Source organism: Megascapheus bottae, chromosome 4 (assembly GCF_031878675.1).
Source record: "Megascapheus bottae isolate mThoBot1 chromosome 4, mThoBot2.hap1, whole genome shotgun sequence".
NCBI lineage: Eukaryota > Metazoa > Chordata > Mammalia > Rodentia > Geomyidae > Megascapheus > Megascapheus bottae.
This window is the reverse complement of record NC_143512.1, coordinates 78,364,951-78,387,082: the sequence shown is the minus strand read 5'-3', so window position 1 is coordinate 78,387,082 and position 22,132 is coordinate 78,364,951. Positions and strand designations below refer to the sequence as shown.

At 40.4% G+C, this 22,132-nt stretch overlaps 1 protein-coding gene across 2 annotated transcripts in view; it reads right to left on the bottom strand.

The window, feature by feature from the left end:
• Dnah5 (dynein axonemal heavy chain 5) overlaps positions 1–22,132 on the bottom strand; it is a 192,320-nt gene that overhangs the window by 61,594 nt on the left and 108,594 nt on the right. For both annotated transcript variants that reach the window (XM_090332123.1, XM_090332124.1), the window contains exons 50-58: positions 20,771–20,994; positions 18,352–18,550; positions 15,204–15,376; positions 12,987–13,117; positions 9,734–9,887; positions 7,820–8,087; positions 4,261–4,492; positions 1,806–1,920; positions 1,396–1,572 (exon numbers count right to left, since the gene is read on the bottom strand). In XM_090332123.1, the coding sequence (XP_090188249.1) occupies positions 1,396–1,572; positions 1,806–1,920; positions 4,261–4,492; positions 7,820–8,087; positions 9,734–9,887; positions 12,987–13,117; positions 15,204–15,376; positions 18,352–18,550; positions 20,771–20,994 (1,673 nt within the window). The remainder of the gene's footprint in view (positions 1–1,395; positions 1,573–1,805; positions 1,921–4,260; positions 4,493–7,819; positions 8,088–9,733; positions 9,888–12,986; positions 13,118–15,203; positions 15,377–18,351; positions 18,551–20,770; positions 20,995–22,132) is intronic.

Below are 22,132 nucleotides of genomic sequence, written 5' to 3'. Positions count from 1 at the left end.
TCTCTGTACACTCCTGCCCCAATAAGGAGGTGATCTCAGATATTTTAGTGGTAAACAGCACTGCGTGGTGACATAGTGAAACATTTTGTCACAGTAAAAGACACGCCAACTCTTTTAAAGCAGGAGAGACCAGCCTTTTAATCAAGACCTGAGAGGCCCTGCGGGACTGGGGATTCAGCAAGGGTCTTAAAGATTGTTCTCAATATGTTGACCAAACACCGCAGTGAAGGTGAGAGGAGGACAGTTATGTCATCCACAAATCTAAGAAACCGAAGGCCCTGGAGGACATACAGGATTAGGGACAGAAATTTAGCCAGTGCATGAAGGAAGGGAGAATCAATGAGGAAATACATATTCCATGCAAGAGTAATATGAAAAGTCACAACAAAAGAGGAGGCCCTTTCTTCACTATCTTGAAAGAACAAGCATGCATGTGATTTGGTGATGGTGGTGCTGGGGTCTGGCTGCAGCAGGTTGAGCTCGGGGTCTAGTCCATGTTAGTCATGCCCTCCCCCACAGCACCCCCAAATCAGAAAGCAGTATGTTCTATATTGGATATGTTTTATATCAAAAAGCCTAAAGCCTTCATTTTGATCAAAAAGATTTACAAAAGATTTACAAATGCTTCAAGCAGCATGCCTAGGAAGTAGTAAGCGAGAAAACACAAAATGATGCCCAAGTAATGTTGCATGCTCAACTGAGGTGAAATAACTTGAGTTTGGAGAAGAAGGATAGCAGAATTCCCTTCTCTACCCATTTCTGAAGCTAGGGTCAATAACAGAAGGGGGCAGACAAGTCAGATAGAAGTAAAAACAATCCTTAATCTTAAATTGAGTCTTCAACACTGGAGCCGAGCTTTAAGGTCAGCCCCAACTGACTACACACATTATATTTTTCAGAAGGCAAACTTTTTAATTTCACAATTCCTGCAATTGCTGTGTAATTACGTTGGCTACATGTATTGGAGGCCTGGCTCATGAACTACATTAGACAAGCCATTCTCAAGACAAAACACAGACAAATTCAGAGACTGCTGTAACTTCTAGATTACCTGCCTTAAAGTTCTCTTAATGAATGAGGAAATGTTATTGAAGAAAATTCACATGACTATCAAACATGACACCCCTTACTGATGGCACTCAGGACTGGCAACTTTTGGCCACAACTGTCTGACACTGCCCACTTCATTAGTAGGGAGGACAAGATGCTAACTCCCATGAGAGAAATCTATAAAGAGGTAACAAAGTCTGCCCAGAAAATCGTACTTGGCATTATTCCATTGATGAGAGTTTGGGTCTGACCCACAGACTATTTCCTTGCTATTATGATCATTTTTTGCCTTAAGATCTTCTCCAGGGAGTCAAAGGTGGTCTTTGCTCCTTTCCATAGATTTACCTGCAATGCTGCCTCTGCTTCCTCTAACGCTGGCTTTGCTGCTTCCAGTTTCTCCTCAGCAATGGCTTTATCTTTGGAGATACTGTCCACAATAGCCTGGGCCTTGTCTTTCACCTTCTGGACTTCAGCCTTAACCTTTTCAGCAGCCTGGGCTTTCATTGTGACTTCTTTTAAGACCTAATTCAATATAGAACGGAAATAATATCAAATTAAATGTTGCCACTTCCCCACACGGGACAGATCACTGCCAATATTGTCCAGCATCCCAATTTTTCAGCATAAAATGTATAGTCTTTTATTCCATTGGGGAAACAAATCTGTAATTCCATGGTTACAAAGTACATGCATTAGTAACATTTGTGAAATGGGAAGTCTAAGGCAATGAGGCCGCTGTGAAAATGTCCACGCACCGTGTCGGCCTTGTCATTGGCCACTTGCAGCTCCTTTTCTTTAACTTCCAGTTCTTTGCTCAGGGCTGCAACAGAGTCTGAAGCTTCTTTCAGTTTTTCCAACCCAGTATTCATTCTAGAGTAGCAAAGCCAAGCAAATGTCAATGTGTGCAGAATGTGAGCATGTTTCCACCTGAACATAGGACTAATTAAGTTCGAGTAATGAATAAGTATGCAAATAATAAAACCCACAAGGGCTCTTCAGAAAAGCCCAGCTTTTAATCCAAGGCAGGCAACATCCTCATTTCTCATAAAAAATGTATGTAGGAAGAGCAAGCTCAATGAAATGTGCTCATGACAGGAGGAACAACAGCAGATCTGAATCCGTATCATGCAGACAATAGGTTCATGACTTTAAGCCTAAAGTCAACCTACTTCAAATGCTTGCAGCCCTATCACTAAAGAAACAAAAATAAAACTTCTTGTTTCCATATTCTAGAAATCCTTTCACTTAGTTTCGTCCTATATGACCTTATGTACCTAGGCTTTAAGCTATTGTAATCCTCTGCTAGGAAAGTCCTAGATGTGTACTAATTATGACAAATGAGGGAAACCATTGAGCCTATGTTCCTTTGAGTCTGGCTTACTTCACTTAATATGATTTTTTTTAATTTTTTTTGCCAGTCCTGGGCTTGAGCTCAGGGCCTGAGCACTGTCCTTAGACTTTCTCAAGGCTAGAGTTCTTCCACTTGAGCCTCAACACCACTTTCAACTTTTTTCTATGCATGTGGTACCGAGGAATCGAACCAGGTCTTTGTGCATGCTAGGCAAGCACTCTACCACTAGGCCAAACTCCCGGCCCACTTAATATGCTTTTTTCCAAGTCTTTCCATTTCCTTACAAATGGGGCAATGTTGTTCTTTCTGATGGCAGCATAGAATTCCATTGTGTATAAATACCACATCTTGTTGATCCAATCATCTACTGATGGGCATCTAGGTTGGTTCCATATCTTTGCTATGGTAAATAGTGCGGCAATGAGCATCGTTGTGCTAGTGGATTTATCTTTATCTTGTGTGATGTGATTGAAGTTTCTAATGTACTATGTTATTTCTCTTCTCTTTTGTTGCCCTTTGGTTAATCTCATATTGTTACAGTATCTGACTTTGTTACCTGGTATATTGAATATATGTTTATTTGTTTATTTGAAATAGGAAAGGAAAGGAGGGGAAACAAGATGATTGGGAGTGGGTGGGGAAAGGGTAATGGGGACAGAAGCATGAGAAAGGGAATCAATATGTGAGAAGTAATGCATCTACTATCTGGCAAATGTAACTGTAACCCTTCTATACATTATCCTGACAATAAAAAAAATTTAAAAACCACTAAAAAATGTAAAACTTCTGAGTATTTTTTCTGTTTTTTAAGCTTCTATTTTTAAAAGTGTCCTATAAAGTGAAAAGAAGAAATACTAGGAAGAAAGAAACAAATATCAGAACAGTTCCAAAAGGGAAGTCGGTCCCTGTGTGAACCTGGTATTGTGAGTTTAAGGGATGGGAGGTTCCAGATACAGTTAGTCCAATCGTTCACTCAGATATCCTTGACATGGCAGCCCTAGCTGATGCTGGCTATTCAAGCAGAAAAATCTGAATGTTGAAAAAGACTCACAGAGCAGACAGTGATTTGGGGAGGCAAAATATTCATTCTGCAGGAGACATAAAAGTCACCAGGCTAATTCTAACCTGGTCACTCAGAGGGGTAGGATGAGAGGAGGAAGGAGGCAATATATGAGCTCTCAATTCTTTTCCTTGTTAATTATTTCTAGGGCTAATCACCAAAAGTGGTATAGTCTACTAACTACCTAAGAGAAGATCATATCTCTGTCTATCTGTCTCTGTCCATCTTTCTCTGTCTTTCCGCTCCTGAATTTGAACTCAGAACTCCACAATTGCTTGGCAGGAAATCTCCCACTTCAGCCACATCTCTTTTGCTGTTGCTTTTGTTTTTTCTTAGGGTCTCCCATTTTGTCTAGAACTAGCCTCAGAATTTGGTCCTCCTACCTATACCTCCAGTATAGCTAGGATTACAAGCACATACACCACCAAGTCCAGATCTTGGGTGAGATAGGGATTTCATTGTCTGCCTAAGCTGGTCTGAAATCATGATCTTCCTGATCTTCACCTTCTGAGCAGCTGGAGTTGTACATACAATGCACATGCATATGTTGAAAGAAGGTTTCTTACAGTAAGCACTATTGAAATTGGGGACTGGGCAATTCTTTACTGGAGTCAGGGGAGGGGTATCCTTCCTGTCCACTGAGGTTCCTTAACAACATTCCTGGATGCTTTTAGATGTCAATTATGTCCCCAAGCCTACACCATTTATGACCAACAACTATGTCCCTGGTCATGGAAAAATGCCCTTGATGGGCAGTTTAGGCTGACTGCTTTAAAGTAACTTTGAACTCTACATTTACCTATTTGCCAGAGTTTGCACTTCCATGTGCTTTTCTCCATATATCAACTTATAGCCTTGAATAAAGGAGAGGTATGACTTGGGCGTCACATGGGTAGAACGTCGGAATCTCTGGAAGTAATCGACACACTTCTCAGCCACCCCGTCCTGGAAGGAGCCCATACACTGTACCACCTCCCTCTTCGTTTCCAAGCTGCAGTCAATATCATAGGAAGAAAGGAAGTGTTCGGACACTAAAAGATAAAAGACAACAGAATGTAAAACTGGGGCAGGATTTGACATTTTCAAGGTTATGTAAGTATTTCTTAAAGACTTAAGACATTCCTGGAACTACATTTTATATTTGTAGTCCCATTTAGGTAGATCTAGGTAAGTACTTTTGGCCCCAGGCCTAAGACATCAACAATTTTATTTTTTCTTTCACATATAAAATTATGGAAGATTTTTACGCCTCTCGCCATTACTGTTTCCTGGTGCTTCTGCCGAGAAATCTCCTCTACACAGCTGCAAATTCTGGGCAGCAGCCAGTCTGTTTTATGATTTACATAAGGACAAATGTGATACAAATAACTCGGACCTCAGTGTGCACCTGGCAGTCCTGTTGAACAATTCTGTTTATTATTTTTTTAGGCAGACCTTGCTAGTCCCTTATTCCCTCTAATCTGAAACTGCATTTGGCACACACAAGTGTTTCATCATGAATTTTTTTATCACTAAATTGTTTTAATGCCCACATCAGTCTTGGTCCTGAGTGCAGCAGGCGCCCATTTGTGGTCAGTTCTGATTACAGGGTCGTTTAGAAATATTTGTGACAAACTCTTCTGCTGGAGGCTTTTACCTTCCCTGTAATGCCTACGAGTGGAGCAGTTCTGAGTCCTGTAATAAGACTCCGGTGGAGCAACCCTTCATAACAATTAACAGTTTAACACAGTGAAGGCCAGGAAGCTGCAACATGTTTGACCTGAGGGGGTGGGACTTACAGAAGGTAGGACAGAAAAATGGAGAAAGTAATGGTGGGTGAATACAGTGAAAGTATTCAGTGCACATGTGTGAAAATAAAACTAAGTAAAATGAGGAGATGGGTCAGGTTGGAAGAGATGGAAGGAAGAATGATGGAAGGCGTGACACTGGTCAACATGCTTTGTCCCCTCCTCACACAGGTTGAACTGAAACCCCTAAGAGTAAGCCATGATATAAGAACAAATCAATTGCCATATACATGTGTATACACATGTTATGCCTACTATATATCCAGCACTGTCATGGGTGCCACAGAGTGAAAGAGAAATATGAAACTAGATCTCAACCCCATACAGTACCTACTGTAATTAAAACTACAAAATGTTTTAAATTATCATAAGCATTTTTATATATCTCATACATGTGTGTGCATGTGTATATACATGTATGTATGTGCATGTGTATGTGTGTTACAACTAGGGAACAATATAATGACCTGAATAGATCTAATCAGAAAATAATGTGATTGAGTTTGTGTCTTTACCATTATTCTGTTAGCAAGGCTAATGGCTGAAAGGCAAGTGAAAAAGGAAGAGAGCTCACTAGAAAGCTAATGGGTTTGCTCAGAGCACAACAATAATGGCTTGGTACAGGATGTCTGTAAAAAGAAAGTGAACAGACAAAAAAAAGTGATTCTGCCAATATTTAGGAAATGGAATTGACATGACTTGAAGGCAGATTATACATGACTTGAAGGAAGAATAAATGTTTAAAGAAAGGAAAAAAGGCTGTCTATCCAGATGGGTAATAGTGGCACTCTGGAGACAGAACCAGTTCCGTTTCAGATAGTTTGAATTTAAGGAATCTGTGAGACAGCCATGAGGAAGGATCACATAGGCAAACAAATACATAGATTCTGAGTCAGCCAATAGACCAAATTCCAAATAAGAGTTAATGGGCTGTACCAGGCAAAAAAATGTACATACACTCTCGTTGGGAAAGAATCTAGAGATGAGAAACAAGTTCCCTTCCCCTCCAGTATGGTGACTCCATAAATGCCAAGTGTAAGAAACACGTTTTCATCCGTGCATGAAAATCAAGCCACTCCTTTAGAATTGAGAATACAGAAGAGAAATTGTCCATGACTCACAAAACCTTGGATTGGGTCAGTGAAATGAGATTTAAAAGATAAGGTCAGGATTCTGAGAAATTAACAAAGCGAAGGATCGATAATTTATCTCACACTAGAAGGGATATGTGAAATAAAAATTAAATGTGAAGAGCTCTGTGTCAAGGTAAAAAGTCTTAATCAAAGTATATTGTGGTATTTATCACCTGATACTGCTGGGAAATGTAATGTTGGGAAAACATTACTGTAAATAGTACCATGCCAACATGTGTTCTTCTCCAGAAATAAGTTTAAATAAGAGTCAAGAGCTACATAGTAATCATTAGTATATATATATATATATATATATATATTTGATTAATAGGTAATAGATATCTAGACAGACAGTAAACTGATAGGTAGATAAATAAATGGATGGATAGATAGACAGACCTAGATCCTAAGTATGTATTGATCCTACCCCGGTACTGATTTCTTTCCACCTCTGACAAATCCCTCTCCAGGTTCTCTCTACCCAAGGGCAGTAGACAAGAGATTCCACCATCTTCACACAGGGTACCACAGAGCTTGAGAGAAGTGGATATGGCCACAGTGAAGGAAATGAGAAGATGAGGATCTATATCTCTTCCCTCCTCCCTCCTACCTTTCCTGTTGTATCTATGAGGAAATACTATAAGGCCCTACTGGAAAGAAAGTCTCTTTGGTTTAAAACATAGCCATCAACAAAGGTTATGAAAACTACCGAATCAGGCACCCCAACCACGCAGAAGCAGTCATTCGGGGTTGAAATTTGACGGCTTACAGCCTTTTAAATAGCCATAGATGAAAAAGAAAAATATCCACAGTGAGCCCACTCTATGATCTCTGATAGTTCTTGTATTACTTAAATGTTCCAACTTCATGTACAGAGTTAACAAAACATGAAGCTTTCCTGAGATGGAACATTCCACAGAAGAGGGAGCAAGGCTCCTGCCAGAGAGCCCTGTGGTCCAGCCACACCTTTTGCCAAGGATAGAAGCCCTCAGAAGATTTCGGGATAACATTCTTCTTGATTTAAGTTTTGCAGCAGCCAGACAGGAGTGCCCAAGGAACACCTGGTTTTAACTGTGCTGGGGTCAAAAAGCACACTTTAAAAGAACAGTGAGATTAACACCTCAAGGCCTTCGGTGGCACCCAGAAATTGCCTGAGGATGCAATTGAGGCAAAGTCTTCAAATATCATTGAAATATTAAAATCACTCAACATTAACTCGGGGGTACAAGGTGAAGATGTCACTCTCTGACAGTCACACTCTGGGGAAAATTAGCTGCCAAGTTAAAAAGAGCAACATCTTGTAGGGGAAAAAAATAATAAATTCTTTGAACAGTAGATGAAGGGAGCTGTGTGGAGACAGCCAGCAGCACAGAATGTGAATGAATAAATCAACACAGTGGACCAGAAACCCCAACACAGACATTTCCACCACACTAACCAGCCACTAAGGCATCCTTCGGCCACCGGCTGAACCAGTCGATCGTGCATCCTGAAATAAGAGCAGGGAACTTCAAGGCGCGATTTCTAAATTTCTCCCCCACTGGTGAAAAGCAGAGGACCAGGTGAAGGTTCTGTCGCACGCGGCTCATGAAGAACTCATACAGATTTTCATTGGTGGGAGGGCGCCTGGGATACTCCTTCTTCATGACTGGGGTCAGATCACTGTGGATTTCATCCATTTCATCACGGGCGAAAAGGTTGGAGACCTTGGAAAGAAATACAGGAATCCGCACGTATAAAAGCAACTAAGACCTACAGCTCCAGAGGTGCAATGCCCTTCCCCAGGTGTATACCTAAATTCTCCTGTGAGACCTGAGCGGACGCGTTCAGACCAGACGAGCCACACTTGGAGATGCGCAGACGATCTGGTCATGGATGGGGGCCTGGCCCCCCGAGGAGGGGAGCGGCCCCCCAAGCCTAACCCGCTCCCTTCTCACTCTACGCCTTTCCCTTCCTCACCTGGAGAATTCCCTGAGGCATCCGTGCTCAAATGCTTACATTTGCAGGTGAACTTTCATTCCTTTACATTCTTCCGCGTGGGCCGAGGGAGGGGGGCGCAGTCCCGCGTGGGGCAGTGATCTGGGGAGGGGCGCAGTCCCGCGTGGGGACGTGGTCTGGAGGAGGGGCGCAGTCCCTCGTTGGGCCACGGTCTGGGGAGGGAGGCGCAGGCCCGCATGGGTCAATGATCTGGGGAGGGGCGCAGTCCCGCTTGGGCCGCGGTCTGGGGAGGGGCGCAGTCCCGCGTGGGGCAGCGGTCTGGGGAGGGAGGGGCGCAGTCCCGCGTGGGGCCGCGGTCTGAGGGGGGCGCAGTCCCGCTTGGGGCAGCGGTCTGGGGAGGGGGGCGCAGGCCCGCATGGGTCAATGATCTGGGGAGGGGCGCAGTCCCGCATGGGGCCGCGGTCTGGGGAGGGGGGCGCAGGCCCGCGTGGGGCCGCGGTCTGTGTGCAGGGCTGCCTGGCAGAGGGACCAGCAAGCCGCGCCTGCTCTCCACCAGGCCTTTCAGCCCTGCTGCTGTGTCTTGTGATGGGTCAGTGGTATCACCGCGTTGGGGTCAAACTGAACACCTGGCAGTGAGCCCTCTTTCTGCTGCAGAAAGTGTCCCAGGAGTGGCCTTTTAAACTGAGTGTCGTTTTTATAATGAGTGGAGCAGGAGAAAAGCATGACTTGGTTCCTGGGCTGCTTTGGACTTGATTTGATGAGCTCAAGTGAATGACTATGAAAAGGCCAGGGTGGCTCACGCCCTGTCCCCACCCTCCCCGCCCTGTCCCCACGCTCCCCAAGCTCCCCGTGTCTCTGACGCCCCTCAGCAGCAGAGTGGAAGGAGCTAAGGGAGCAGGTGGCCGGCCCACGGCTCCCGCATGCCACCCTGTGTCTCGCCTTGGGTGATGTGCCACTTGAGAATCTTCATCTTTGTCTATAGAAAATGGGTTCAATAACTCGCCGGGACTCTGACCTGTCTTACTCTTCATTGCTTAACTCTTGTATGTGTTTTTATAATAAAAATAAAAGCCCTGTGCACTCTTGTGAAAAAAAAATCCAATCGCCAAAGGCATTCTTGACTTAATCAAAACAATAATAAGAATAATAAACGGAGAGAGGGAGGCCGACGGGTGAGCAGATTCCTCATATTGATTGTATGCATGTGAAAAGGGAAGCTGGTCAGTGGAGGTGACTGGCAGGGGCGAGGCCAGGTCAGAGGGGAGAAGAATGGCAGAAGGCGTGACACTAATCAAGATGTGCTGTTCTCATACATGCTATGTTGAACTGAAACCCATTGTGCAGCTACATAAAAGATAATAGTAGATAAAGAATGAGAGTCTAAAGACAAGCGCAGGACCAAGTGCACTCCTACCTCACCCGAGGACAGGACATTATTCAAATATTCCAAGAAGGACTCCTCCTTAATCTCATTGTCCGTGAAAATGAAGGTGATTCCTCTTCCTTGCTGACCAGCTGTGCGGTACAAAACCTTCAGGTCTTCCATCAAATTTGGCGTGTTGTAGGACCTAGAGGGTCATGGTCATTGCGGCATCAGCTAGAGTATCTCACTGGGACACGCACAGCCTCCTAACAAAGTCTCATGCATTTGGCAAGTTCAAGGAGAGGGGGAAGGAATAGACAAATGAAGAGAGGAAGGGAGAAAATGCAGTCATAAAATCCAGTGCATACAACACTCATCAGAATTGAGGGGAAGGCTGGGTGGGGAGGGGTGGGGAGAATGACGAAACCAGGTGACATTGATCAAGATGCATTGTATTCATAAACTGCTTGGTTGAATAGCGACTCCTTCGTGCAACTTCTTATTGACAATTTCTTAAAAATTTAACCTGAACAAAAATACAATTTCTTATCATAAGCAAACACCATTTGAATGCATAAACCACGTCTCATTTTGAAAATGTGTGAACAGTGATATTTTTTAGAAATGATCGTTAGGAGATTATTTTTGAAAGCACCTCATAAGTGAAACAAAAGTAAACTCAAGCTTTCAGTCTATAAAGAGAAGAGACATCCTGTTAAAAGTGGTCCCCAGCATTATCACTGTCCACAGAACTTTTGGATTCCACTAACAGTTTCTCCAGACATTGGTATATTGCAGCAAAATACAGCAGTAGCTGAAAACATGAAATAAATCCCACCACAAATCCGCGTTCACTCCTCAAAATGATCTCTAGAAAGAAGTTAATCTATAATCAAAACATTAGAGAAGTCTCAAAATAGTAGTCCACAGCTATCAAAAGTAGAAACGAAAATATTCTAATCCTGGAGACTGGCTTATTAAATTGTTATTTCTCTTTTGTGGCATTAAAAACTCAAAATCCAGAGCATAGGGACAAAGAGCCATCTGATTTTCTAAAGCTACTAAATAGTTCTATAGCCTGTCTTTATTTCTTTTAATCTATAAACACTATAATTAAAAAATACCACAACTATGCATCCATATTTCTAGAAGACTTAAGACAGATGACCAGAACACAGAAGCATTTTGCTCTTTTTATTGGGGGAGGTGGGTAAAGTAGAGGGGCTGTCCCTGAGCTTTTGTGTTCAAGGCTAACACTCCACCACTGAGCCACAGCCCTGTTTCTGGCACTTTGATGTGTTTAATTACAGGTAAGAGTCTCAGAGACTTTCCTAACCCGGCTGCTTCAAACCTTGGGCCTCAGGTCTCACTCTCTCAAGTATCTAAGATTACAGACTTGAGCCACCAGCACCTACTCACGAAAGCATTTTAATAATACAAAAGCCATATAATGAGTGATTGTTGTCCTTAATGTACTATGTTATCTCTCATCTCTTTTGCTGTCCCTTGGTTATCTCAATTTGTTACAATATTTCACCTTGTTATCTGATATATTTTATATGTGCTTAATTGGTTATTTGAAATTGGATAGGGAAGGGGGGAAATCAAGATAAGCGGGGGGAGGGAAGGAAGAAAACGGGGACCATGTCATGAGAAAGGGTATCAATGTGAAGTAATGCACCTTCTATCTAGTGAATATAATGTAACCTTTCCATTAATTACAATAAAAAATCTGTATAAAAAATAACACAGTTCAACTCTTAAAAAAAGAACGCAAAGAAAAAAAATACTTTATTCAGCTTCTACCGACATAAGGAACATTTTCAGGCAATTCTCCCTGTTTTAAGGGCAACCCCTCAAATAACTTAATATCAAACAATGACCAAACTGCTTCCCAAGGTACCTGCATCACAGCCTGGGACACACAGGGACTGAGGAGGATAGCAGTCTCTTGAAGGCTGAGTGCAAGTGAGGAGGACTTTGCCTGTCCTCTCACTGGGAATGGACCAGGAATGACAGGCGAAGAACCAGCCTTACCCCAGGAGCTGCTGTACAGTGCATTTACTGAGGCATTACAATGCAGTAGAAGCCACAGTAGACTTGAAACATAGTTCTTTTGACAAAGTCTTGAAGTCGGTTTATTAGCTCCTTCTTGGACATCAGTAAAATGAACCATCCCTTCCTGATTGCCAACACCAACCCCCAAATTCTTTGAAACACCAAATCAAACTTGTTTATGTAAAAGTGCTTTGGAAACAATAAGGTTTTATCCCAGGGAACAAAACTCTGAGTCCAATTGTTTTGTGCAGGTTCCATCCACAAACTATAAGAGTATATGTATGCCATTTCTCTCAGGTAGAAATCCCCCCTCAAAACAAATTACCAAAGAGCTGGGCTCTAGTGACTCATGCCTGTAATCTTAGCTACTCAAGAGGCTGAGATCTAAGGATCCCAGTTCAAAGTCAGCCCGGGCACAATAGCCCATGAGATTCTTATCTCCAATTAACCACAAGGAAACCAGAAGCGGTGCTCTGGCACAAAGTGGTAGAGCCCTAGCCTTGAACGAAAACACTCAGGGACAGCACTCAGGCTCTGAACTCAAGTCCTACTGACAAAAAAAAATATCTGTGGCCTAGTGGAAGGCAGGTAAGGCACTGGGGGCGGGGGGCGGGGGTCCCTAGAAGCCAATATTAGGTCCCTGACATTCAGTCTCTTTCTTTTTTCTGGTCCCAGTCACCATGAGGTGAGTACCCGTGCTCAGGACCCATGTTCTGCCTGACCACAGGCAGAAATATGAAGACATCCAGCCACAGGCTGAAGCCTTGGAAACTGGGAGGTAAACTAAATCCTTCCGCCTTTTACTTTAATTATGTCAGATATGGAGTGGCTATCACGACCTGTGCTTCTAGCCAGTGCTGGGCACAGAGTCTACAATCAATAGATATCTTGAAATATCTGAATGAATAATCAATGCCAAATTATTTGTACTATCACTCACAAAGTGCAAATTTCTTCCAAAATCAACAAAAAAGAGTGCATGTGAGGCTCCTATAATTGCCTATAATTGAACAACCAGGCAAGAGTTCACTATCTTCAGAGGCTGAAATGTCTCAAAAGCAGATTCTTCATGTGAAATATGCACATGAAAGGAGAAACCAAAACCATATCAACATTCAGAAAGAGGAAACCACTGGCTCTCCATGGCTAGAAGAAAAATACATTACATTATTAACTTCAGGCGGGTTCTGGGAAGCATCTTTCAAACTCCATTTTAGGTGAAAGTACATGCTTTTTTTTTTTTTACCTTGTCAGGGTGATCTGGAAAGAAGCATAGCCAGCGATGAAGGAAGCCAGCCTGGTCAGGCTCTGCTTCCCCGATCCGCCCACTCCAACAAGGAGGGCATTTCCCCGAGGCATACGGATCACTCGAGAGATCTACAGCAGGAAATAGAAAACATGGTTAGCTGTCCACATGCAAGTACACCATCTTCCCTCTGCATTCTAGCTAAGAGGAAGGCCAGTGTAGGAACTGTGAGAGTCTCAGACACAGATTGGCGCCATATGCCGGTGGAAGGAATGAGGAAATTTCTGAAGTAGCACACAGCTTGGATGCACAGTTAGAGTGGCAACAGTCAGATGTGTTTAGGACCCCAAGGGCTGCAGCAAGAAAGATCGACACACAGTCCAGAGTGCTGCTGGCTGTGTTTCTAAGAAGATCAATGAAAAGGACTTCAAGGTGTGCTTTAAGTTTTGCATTAAAATGCCCTCTTCATTTCAAAACAGATGCTTCATCATGAATTCACCATTAATTAATATTACTCATTTCAAATGTTTGCCCTTTCTTTCGTTCCTTCCTTTTAACTATCAATCATGACTTATAAATTTGTTCTTCATGAAACATTAAGCTCCTAACTGATTATAAATGGGAATAATTCAAAACTACTTTTAGTAGTATTTGGCTTTGAAAAACATCATGATTCAGTATAGATGGTTGCTTCAGTCACCAGGCTAATCACTTATTTAATAGGGGTTCAACCCCAAAGCAGCCCTCTACCTCTACCTCTACCTTCCTCTTTCTCCCAGACCCAATGCATCCTTACATAAATGTTTTCCTTGTCTTCCTTCCTGGAATGAAAAAATAATCAGATAGGCAAACCCCATTATCACAAGCTCTCAAATCTCTCCATTTCTACGATCCAGCAAGAGGATCTAAGATTCCCAGAGGAAACACATGTTTATGAGATTATTCTTCTTGGTTAAACCTAAGTAAAGGAAGTTAACCTCAAACTGACTTTTTTCTAAGGATATAATCTGAAAAAGCAACTGTGGTCAGCAAAGGAAGAATATCAACAACAATGGACTTCATATGAGATATCTAACTACATCACATAAGTAAACTAGCATATAGTCACATAAGTAAACTAATATATTTTACTTCCAACCTCTAATGGCCAGGTATCCTAAAAATAATAGATACTGTAATGAAACTAAGAGAGAACTTTCCCAGTAGATGTCATTCCAATCCAATTTTCACCTACTAAAAGGCAATTGTTTCTACACTGGTTTTAGATGATCAATACCCATAAGCAAATTCACTATCATAAAGAGTATAAAGCATATAATTTAATACTACTGGGCACAGCGTATTCTATCTTGGAAAACTGAGACTACTCATTTACGACCAACTCCCGGTGTGTTCCCCTCTCCACCCAGTCCCTAGATGGGGCTGCACTCTACTGGCTGACTTTTTTTCCCCCAGAACTCAAGGCCTAGGTACTGTACTTGAACACTTTTTGCTCAAGACTAGCGCTCTCCCACTTGAGCCACAGCACCACTTCCAGCTTTTTCTCTGTATGTGGTATGGAGGAATCAAACACAGAGCTTAGTGCATGCTAGGTAAGCCCTCTACCACTAGACTACACTCTTGGCCTGACTTTATCATTTTTAATAATCCCATACCAAGCATGGTTTGAATGAATCCTACAACATTTGTCTGTTTGGCTTGCTTCACCTAGCTTAATGTCTCCATGGTTTATGCACTTCTTTTTTTTTTCTTTTTCTTGACACTCAGCACCATTTCTGGCCGTTTCTGTGTACGTGGTAGCAGGAATCAATCATAGAGCTTCATGCATGCTAGGCTAGCTCTCTACCAGTAAGCCACACTCCTGGCCCATGCACTTCTTTCATAGTGATAATCACTACATGATTTTAAAAAATATAGCAGCCTTCTCTTGGGCTTTGAACTCAAATGTCCACCACATTTATCCCATGTGATGACAACACTGAGGTGGAAGCCGTGCAGAACAGTGAAGACAATAATGGCATCACATGTTGGAAGTACATGTGCTCTTATTTTAAACTTACAAGGTATAACCTGATACAGTCAGCATGGAAGTTAGACTGGAAGTGAGCCTTGAGTTTGCTTTAATGCTCATACTCCTCCAGGAGATGAAAAGGAAGGACCAGGGGCATGTGGTGGGAAAGCAACTGCCAGTCACTTCGTGAAGTGAAGCCATGGTACCTTCACTAAGTGGATCATGGCATCGGCGAAAAACACCATGTCCATGCCAGCACCGCGGACACTCTCATTGTACAGCTGCAGGAACATGTTCAGACGCTCCCTCAGGTGATCGAAGGACTCAACTGGCTCATAAACTTTGGGCATTTCAGCATCCATCTCCTCAGGAGTTTCTCCTTTGGTAAGGAAGAAGAAACTCTTAAGCATCCTCACATTCCTAGACTTCACCATTAACTTCGATCTAAATTAGTACACTCATGTCTCTGTAATTCAATGCTGCATAATATCAATTTCCATCCCCATGTCAGGTTATTTATATTTAAGGGGAAAAAAAGAAGAAAGCAGGAAATGGCAAAAAGCATTGGGATTTTTAGGATCATGGTTAGGTATAATTCTTCCAGATCTAGTACTCATTTTCACTGAGTACTGGTAGCTCACACCTGTAATCCTAGTTACTCAGGAGGCTGAGATCTGAAGATCATTGTTCAAAGTCAGCCCAGGCACTAAAGGTCATAAGATTCTTATCTCCAATTAACCAGAAGTGGGACTGTGGCTCAAGTGTAGGGTGGTAGCCTTGTGCTCTTCTGAAGAGCTCAGGGACAGGCCCACAGTCCAAGCCCCATGACTGACAAAAAATAAACAAAAGCCATTTTCTTTTATTTTTTTTACCTTTTTTTTGCCAGTCCTGGGGCTTGAACTCAGGGCCTGAGCACTGCCTTGGACTTTCTCAAGGCTAGAGCTCTACCACTTGAGCCTCAGCACCACTTCTGGCTTTTTTTTCTATGTATGTGGTAATGAGAAATCAAACCTGGGTCTTTGTGCATGCTAGGCAAGCACTCTACCACTAGGCTAAACTCCCAGCCCTTTTTGTTTTTTACATTTTTTTTTATTGTTGGGATAATGTAAAGAGGGGCTACAGTTACATTCATCAGATAGTAAGTGCATTACTTCTCACACATTGATACCCCTTCTCATGTTTTTGTCCCTTTTTCCTTCCCCCACCCCCTCCCAATCATCGTGTTTCCCCCATTCCCTTCCTTGTTTCAAATAAACAAATAAAGGTATATACAATATACCAGGTAACAAAGTCAGATACAGTAACAATATGAGATAAACCATAAGGGCAAAAAAGATAAGAGAAATGACATAGTAAATTAAGAACAACAATCACACAAAATAAAGCTCTTGTTTCCATATCCTAGAGTTCATTTCTTTTAGTCTCATCCTATATGACCTTATGTACACAAAATGTATTCACTGAATTTAATCACAACTGACAATTAACCAAAGATTCTCCCAGAGATATGAGTTTAATGGCTAAAGTGAAAGTCAAAAGTATGGAGAGACTTAATGTCAAAACTCACAAGGAAGGTCAAGAATCACATGATTTTTAAGTAAGATTATAAAGGAAAAGGTCATTGCATTTGCCCAGAAAACTATTATGATTGAGAAATTTCAAATTAATTGGGAAAATATGTCAGTTTTAGGAAATGAAGGGGAAAGGTTAAAAGAAAGCAGAAAAGTAATTTCTTAAGTAAACATTGCATTATGTCACTGATAAAGTATATTAAAATTAAAATACTATTTAAAAATCTAAAGCTCATAATAGACAATACTTTTCCAAAACGAACTGTAAAGCTTAATGCCAAAAGTGCTAAATTGGGCCTATATAAATTCACTCTCAGTTGTAATTGCAAGTGGAAAAAGTAATACTTTGGTTGAATATACCAGAAAATAACTTAGCAATTCACCAAGTAACAAAGGAATAGATTTTCCAAATCTTGTTGTACATAATTATTTTGAAGTGACAATACAATTAGCCTCTTTATGATAAAGCTGGGAATTTTGATCTATTTGCAAAGCTCTCTCTCCTCAAACTTCAATACTCACAATGTATTCACCAATGCTCAGCTCAAACTTTGAGAAACAAAATGGTTTGAAGTCACAGAACTTTATGGGTTCCTCACTGGTATCTGTTCTGTCCCCTAAAGTTAGGCTTTACTCCTTGAAAATTAGAACCTATTAATTATCCTTCTGAATTAGAGAAAATGAAATACATGTAGTATAAAATACATGCACTACATAAATTCTAATTGTCTATGCCCTTATGAAATATTATTATGTATTTGATTTAAGATACAAAGAATATATTCATTTCTCTCTGATTACATAGCCAACAAAACATCATTTTGCAACTATCAGTCTAAAATGTTTTGCTTGTGTTTGTTTTATGAGACAAGGTCTTACTGTGTAATCTAGTATGGTCTCAAACTCTTGATCCTCCTGCCTCTGAATGCTAGGAAAACATGTGGGTTCCACCAAGCCTAGCATGCAAATAATTTTCATGAGTCAAATTGTTACCAAAATTAATCAGAGACTGCCTGACCACTTGCAACTATTTTTGAAGATGAAAATAGTAGGTACTTCCAAATGCTTTTTAAATTATGCAAATTAATTTAAGACTCATTCACAGTTTGGGAAGGAGCTATTAAAAGAAAGAATAATAATTCTCCATGCCCAGTTATTTCTGAGGAGAAATAATCAGAGTACTACCTCTTTTCATTAGAAAAGTCATAAATATCAACTTTTCATGGAACCATAGCTCTTTGTAATTATATTGCACAGCCACTTGTAATTTGAAGAATTTTATTTTTATTTTCAACATTCAGATGATCCTAATAACACTTCTCATTTTGCCACCATTTGGTTGTGACTATAGTCCACAGATGCCCACGTGACTCCACAGATGACATTTTGCTTATTTCCCACAGGGCCCACCATGCATCTACTCACATTTTCATACATGAGAGTGAGGTTCAAAGTTGTTCATTGACATCTAGCTAATGTGCACTGATTCCTTCCTCTAAACTACCTCTGATAGACTACATGTGCCTAGTTATTTTCTTCTCTGTCCTGCCTTCCTAATTTATTTAATATCCAAGAATAATCAGCATTGGAGTCATTAATCTTTGAACTCCATAATCACTCATTTATCTATCCATGCTATGTTTATTGGTCACCGACTTTGTCTCAGGCTTGTTTCATTACCATGTTAGGCATAACCTCAACTTCTGGAAATTGACCTTCTGCCTTCAGAATCCCCCTTAAGAACACTGTTTAGAGAATTTTAAATTCTGCTCCAATAGTTTACCTGTAGCTTCAGGTGCATCCCTCAAGAAATCCACAAAGTATGCATCAATTCCACAATCTACCAAGAGTTTCTTCTCATCACCAAATTCTTCCTCTACCAAATGAGCTAAAGCCTTATCAAACCAGGTCACATCATCAGACACTGTGAAACGGTCAGCGATCACACGCTTGCATTCATGTTTCCAAAGCTTTAACAGCTCCTGCAGACAGTGTGATTAAATGAGTAATTACTTGGGAATGATGGGAAAGATAACTTGGGGTTTTATAGAGAATTGTCTTTCTGTACTTAAAATGCAATACTCTAAAGGTTAAGGTTACTATTCATCAAGATGCATGGCACTTATAAATTGGCATGGTAAATGGTAACCTATTTTTACAACAACTTAAATATGAATATAATTTCTATAAAAATTAGGGTTAAAATATGCCCAGGGCTGGGAGTTTGGCCTAGTGATAGAGTGCTTGCCTAGCATGCACTAACACCAGGGTTCAATTCTTTGCTACCACATACATAAAAAAGCCGGAAGAGGTGTTGTGACTCAAGTGGCAGAGCCCTAGCCTTGCAGAAAGCCCAAAGACTGTGCTCAGACCCTGAGTTCCAACCCCAAGACTGGCAAAAAAAAAAAAATCCCACATTTCATTTCAAATTGGTCTTGTTCAACTAATATTAATGGGAAAGTAAAATTTATTCTTTTTCTTTTTTTTTTTTTGCCAGTCCTGGGCTTGAGCTCAGGGCCTGAGCACTGTCCTTGGACTTTCTCAAGGCTAGAGCTCTACCACTTGAGCCTCAGCACCATTTCTGGCTTTTTTCTATGTATGTGGTACCGAGGAATCGAACCCGGGTCTTCATGCATGCTAGGCAAGCACTTTAACCACTAGGCCAAATTCCCGGCCCTAAAATTTATTCTTTTGCAGTTCTCTAAATCTAAACAAAATACCTTCACAAAACAATAAGTCACTCTAATCAACCAACAGGCTGGTATTCTAAGAAAAGGTTTTATGTTTATGTTAAATGAATCTGTTTGATATATGGACAAAGCACAGGTATCTGAACAAAACAATCACGTAATCTGAAAGAAACAAAGTTCACTGTAAGTTGAGAAAAATAATTTTATTATAACCTTGGCCTGATAGGCAAATGTTTATCTCAGTTCGTTATTGTTTCTCAAAGACTAATGGAAATTCTTTACTTTGATTAATGATTTTAGCTTAGCATACTATATAGCTAATAATTAAATACTGTTTGGATGCCAGAAAAGCAAAGTACAGTAGAATATATTCAACAGTTCCATTAAGACAGAAGTTTATTATGATTCCAATTGCTGGAATTGTTTACACTGACTTAAAATAATCATCAAAAAAATTGAAAATGGATACTCAGATACTGGATAATATTCTAATAACATTCTACAATTCCATAAGCTCACTAATAATATTGAGAAAATTTTCAGCTTAAAAATATCCGCTGACACTAAGCCGTCTCTCGATTCTCTGTTAAAATGACTGTGAGTTTTCCCACATCAGTGTCTAATCTTCAAGTTAGCAAGTGTGGTTATCTACTTATGAACATCTGGGGCAGGCTTGTAGAGTGTTTCAAAGTTCAACATTTGAGGGGCTTCATGACATTTTATTGTTTAATGACATCACAATAATAATTCACTGTTCTGAATTAATGGGAGAAATTCCCCAAACCTCCTTTGCTCACCTACCACCTACGCTCAAGAGAGGCTGCAAAAGAGGCCAATTCAACGTTAGCCAGAGGCCATGCTTTGCAAGAGGGAAAGAAAAGGCAGACTGGATTTTTAATATCACGCTCTTACATCTAATAGAATTCTTCTAGCACTGAGCACAATCTAATTCAGTATATGGAGCACAATCCAATTCAGTATATGGACAAATGCTTATTTTTGTATTAAATGTTCAACTCTTCTGCTTCCTTTTGGTTTTTAGTAGCATGGACAATTATTTGAGTGTATCTTGTTATATGGCCAAAATCATGGATGGTTAACAAGAAATGGTTTCTTTCGTTCTGAATGTTTATTTATAGAAATAATTACATTTTTAGCCTAAAAGTCAAACTTAAAATATGAAGACTAATGCTAACATAAAAATCATCCATTATTTAGTATACAAAAAATATAAACTGAATTCAATTGTTTTTGATTTTAGAAATTATAAATAGTTGTGTATACTATTTCCTTAAGCATAAGCCTAAGATAATTGGATCTTAAAATGTTCATATGTATTTATTTTTCCCCTTATTCATGTTAGTTGGTGACCAATGAGGAAAGGTATAAGCATGCTGAAATGGCCTAAGATAATTTTTTCTATTTTTTTTACATAAAAGTCAAAACTAAAAATATCTAGATTGTAGGATAAATGGCATGGTTACTTAGTTTCTGCTACTAAATATCACTTACATCAGGTTCTTGGATGACCTCTGAAGTGGTGTTCAGCATTCCCTGCCAGATCCTAGAGAGATCTCGAAGGTTGAACACGTAGTGGAATTTTGCAGGAGTTGGGAGCATTTTAACCTTGGTCCTCTGCCACAGGCAACGGGTCAGTGGTACCAATGTCACAACGGTGTCTCTCACTTCCTCTGAGAAACCCCGCTGGGTACAGTAGTGGCCAACCCCAATCACTCCTATAAAGGGAGATCACAACATGTTGAAGAAACTCAGTTAAATTGAAAAATACTACAATGCAGAATTTGAACAAATGTAATTACACATTTTTAACAGCCACATAGGAAAGAAAATAAATTTATTTTCTTTTTATATTCATATTATTAAATGCTTAATCGAAACTACTGAGAGTAGGTTTGTGATCCACTGACTGAGCTCTTGCCTAGCATGCACAAGGCCCTGGATTCTATCCCCAGAACTACAAGGAAAAAGCAGGGGGAGGAAGGAGGGAGACAGGATAAGACAAAAGGGAGGCACTGCTACTAAAAACTCTTACTACACTCATTTAATTATATCAAATGAAGAATTTATAAAGATGACTTGTAAAAAATATGAAAAATATTTGTTAAAAGATTTCACCATTCTGCTATTGCCTTTCCATACATTATTAAAAATTTGCATATGCTTATCTGCAAATTTTCCCAAGCCTTCAAGAATAATTAAAAGCCACCATGGTCCTTCTTTCTAACCCTCTTTACATTTCTTGAGTTTAGATAATTCAAATGTCATTTGGTTTCCAAACCTCGCCACTGCTATGACTGTAGGCAGATTACAACCATACTCTCCTAGCCTGAGGGTAATAAGATGACACTGTAGTCAGCCAGAAATTAATTTTAGTAGCCTTCATGAGTTTTATCTCAACAAGGAGTTGTTCACCAATTTATATTCTTTTTCTAAAAATGAAATCATTCCACAATCAGTCATAAAGACATGTTTCTTTGCTCAGTTAAATATATATAATGGTATATTGGGCTTCAACTAACTTCAACTAACTTATCTTTGACTAAAACATATTTAATCGGTCAATTACAATTCTGTCCATTATTCTGATAACCAGACTGGGGTAGTTATCTGCTCTATGAATCATCATTCCTTTGGACAAAACTGTTACATGTGTTGCCTCAAATATCAGCAACATATAGCTTTAGCATAAAGGAAAAGTAACCAGACATTTCATGAGGAAGCCATGTAATTTCTAAGTTCATTTAAGGTTTAGTCTTCCTGCTTGCAAAAGCTGTTGATAGTCACCTAAATAAAATTAAACCAAGCCACACTGATGCAAGATACATTCTTAAACTTTTTCTCCCAACCCACACC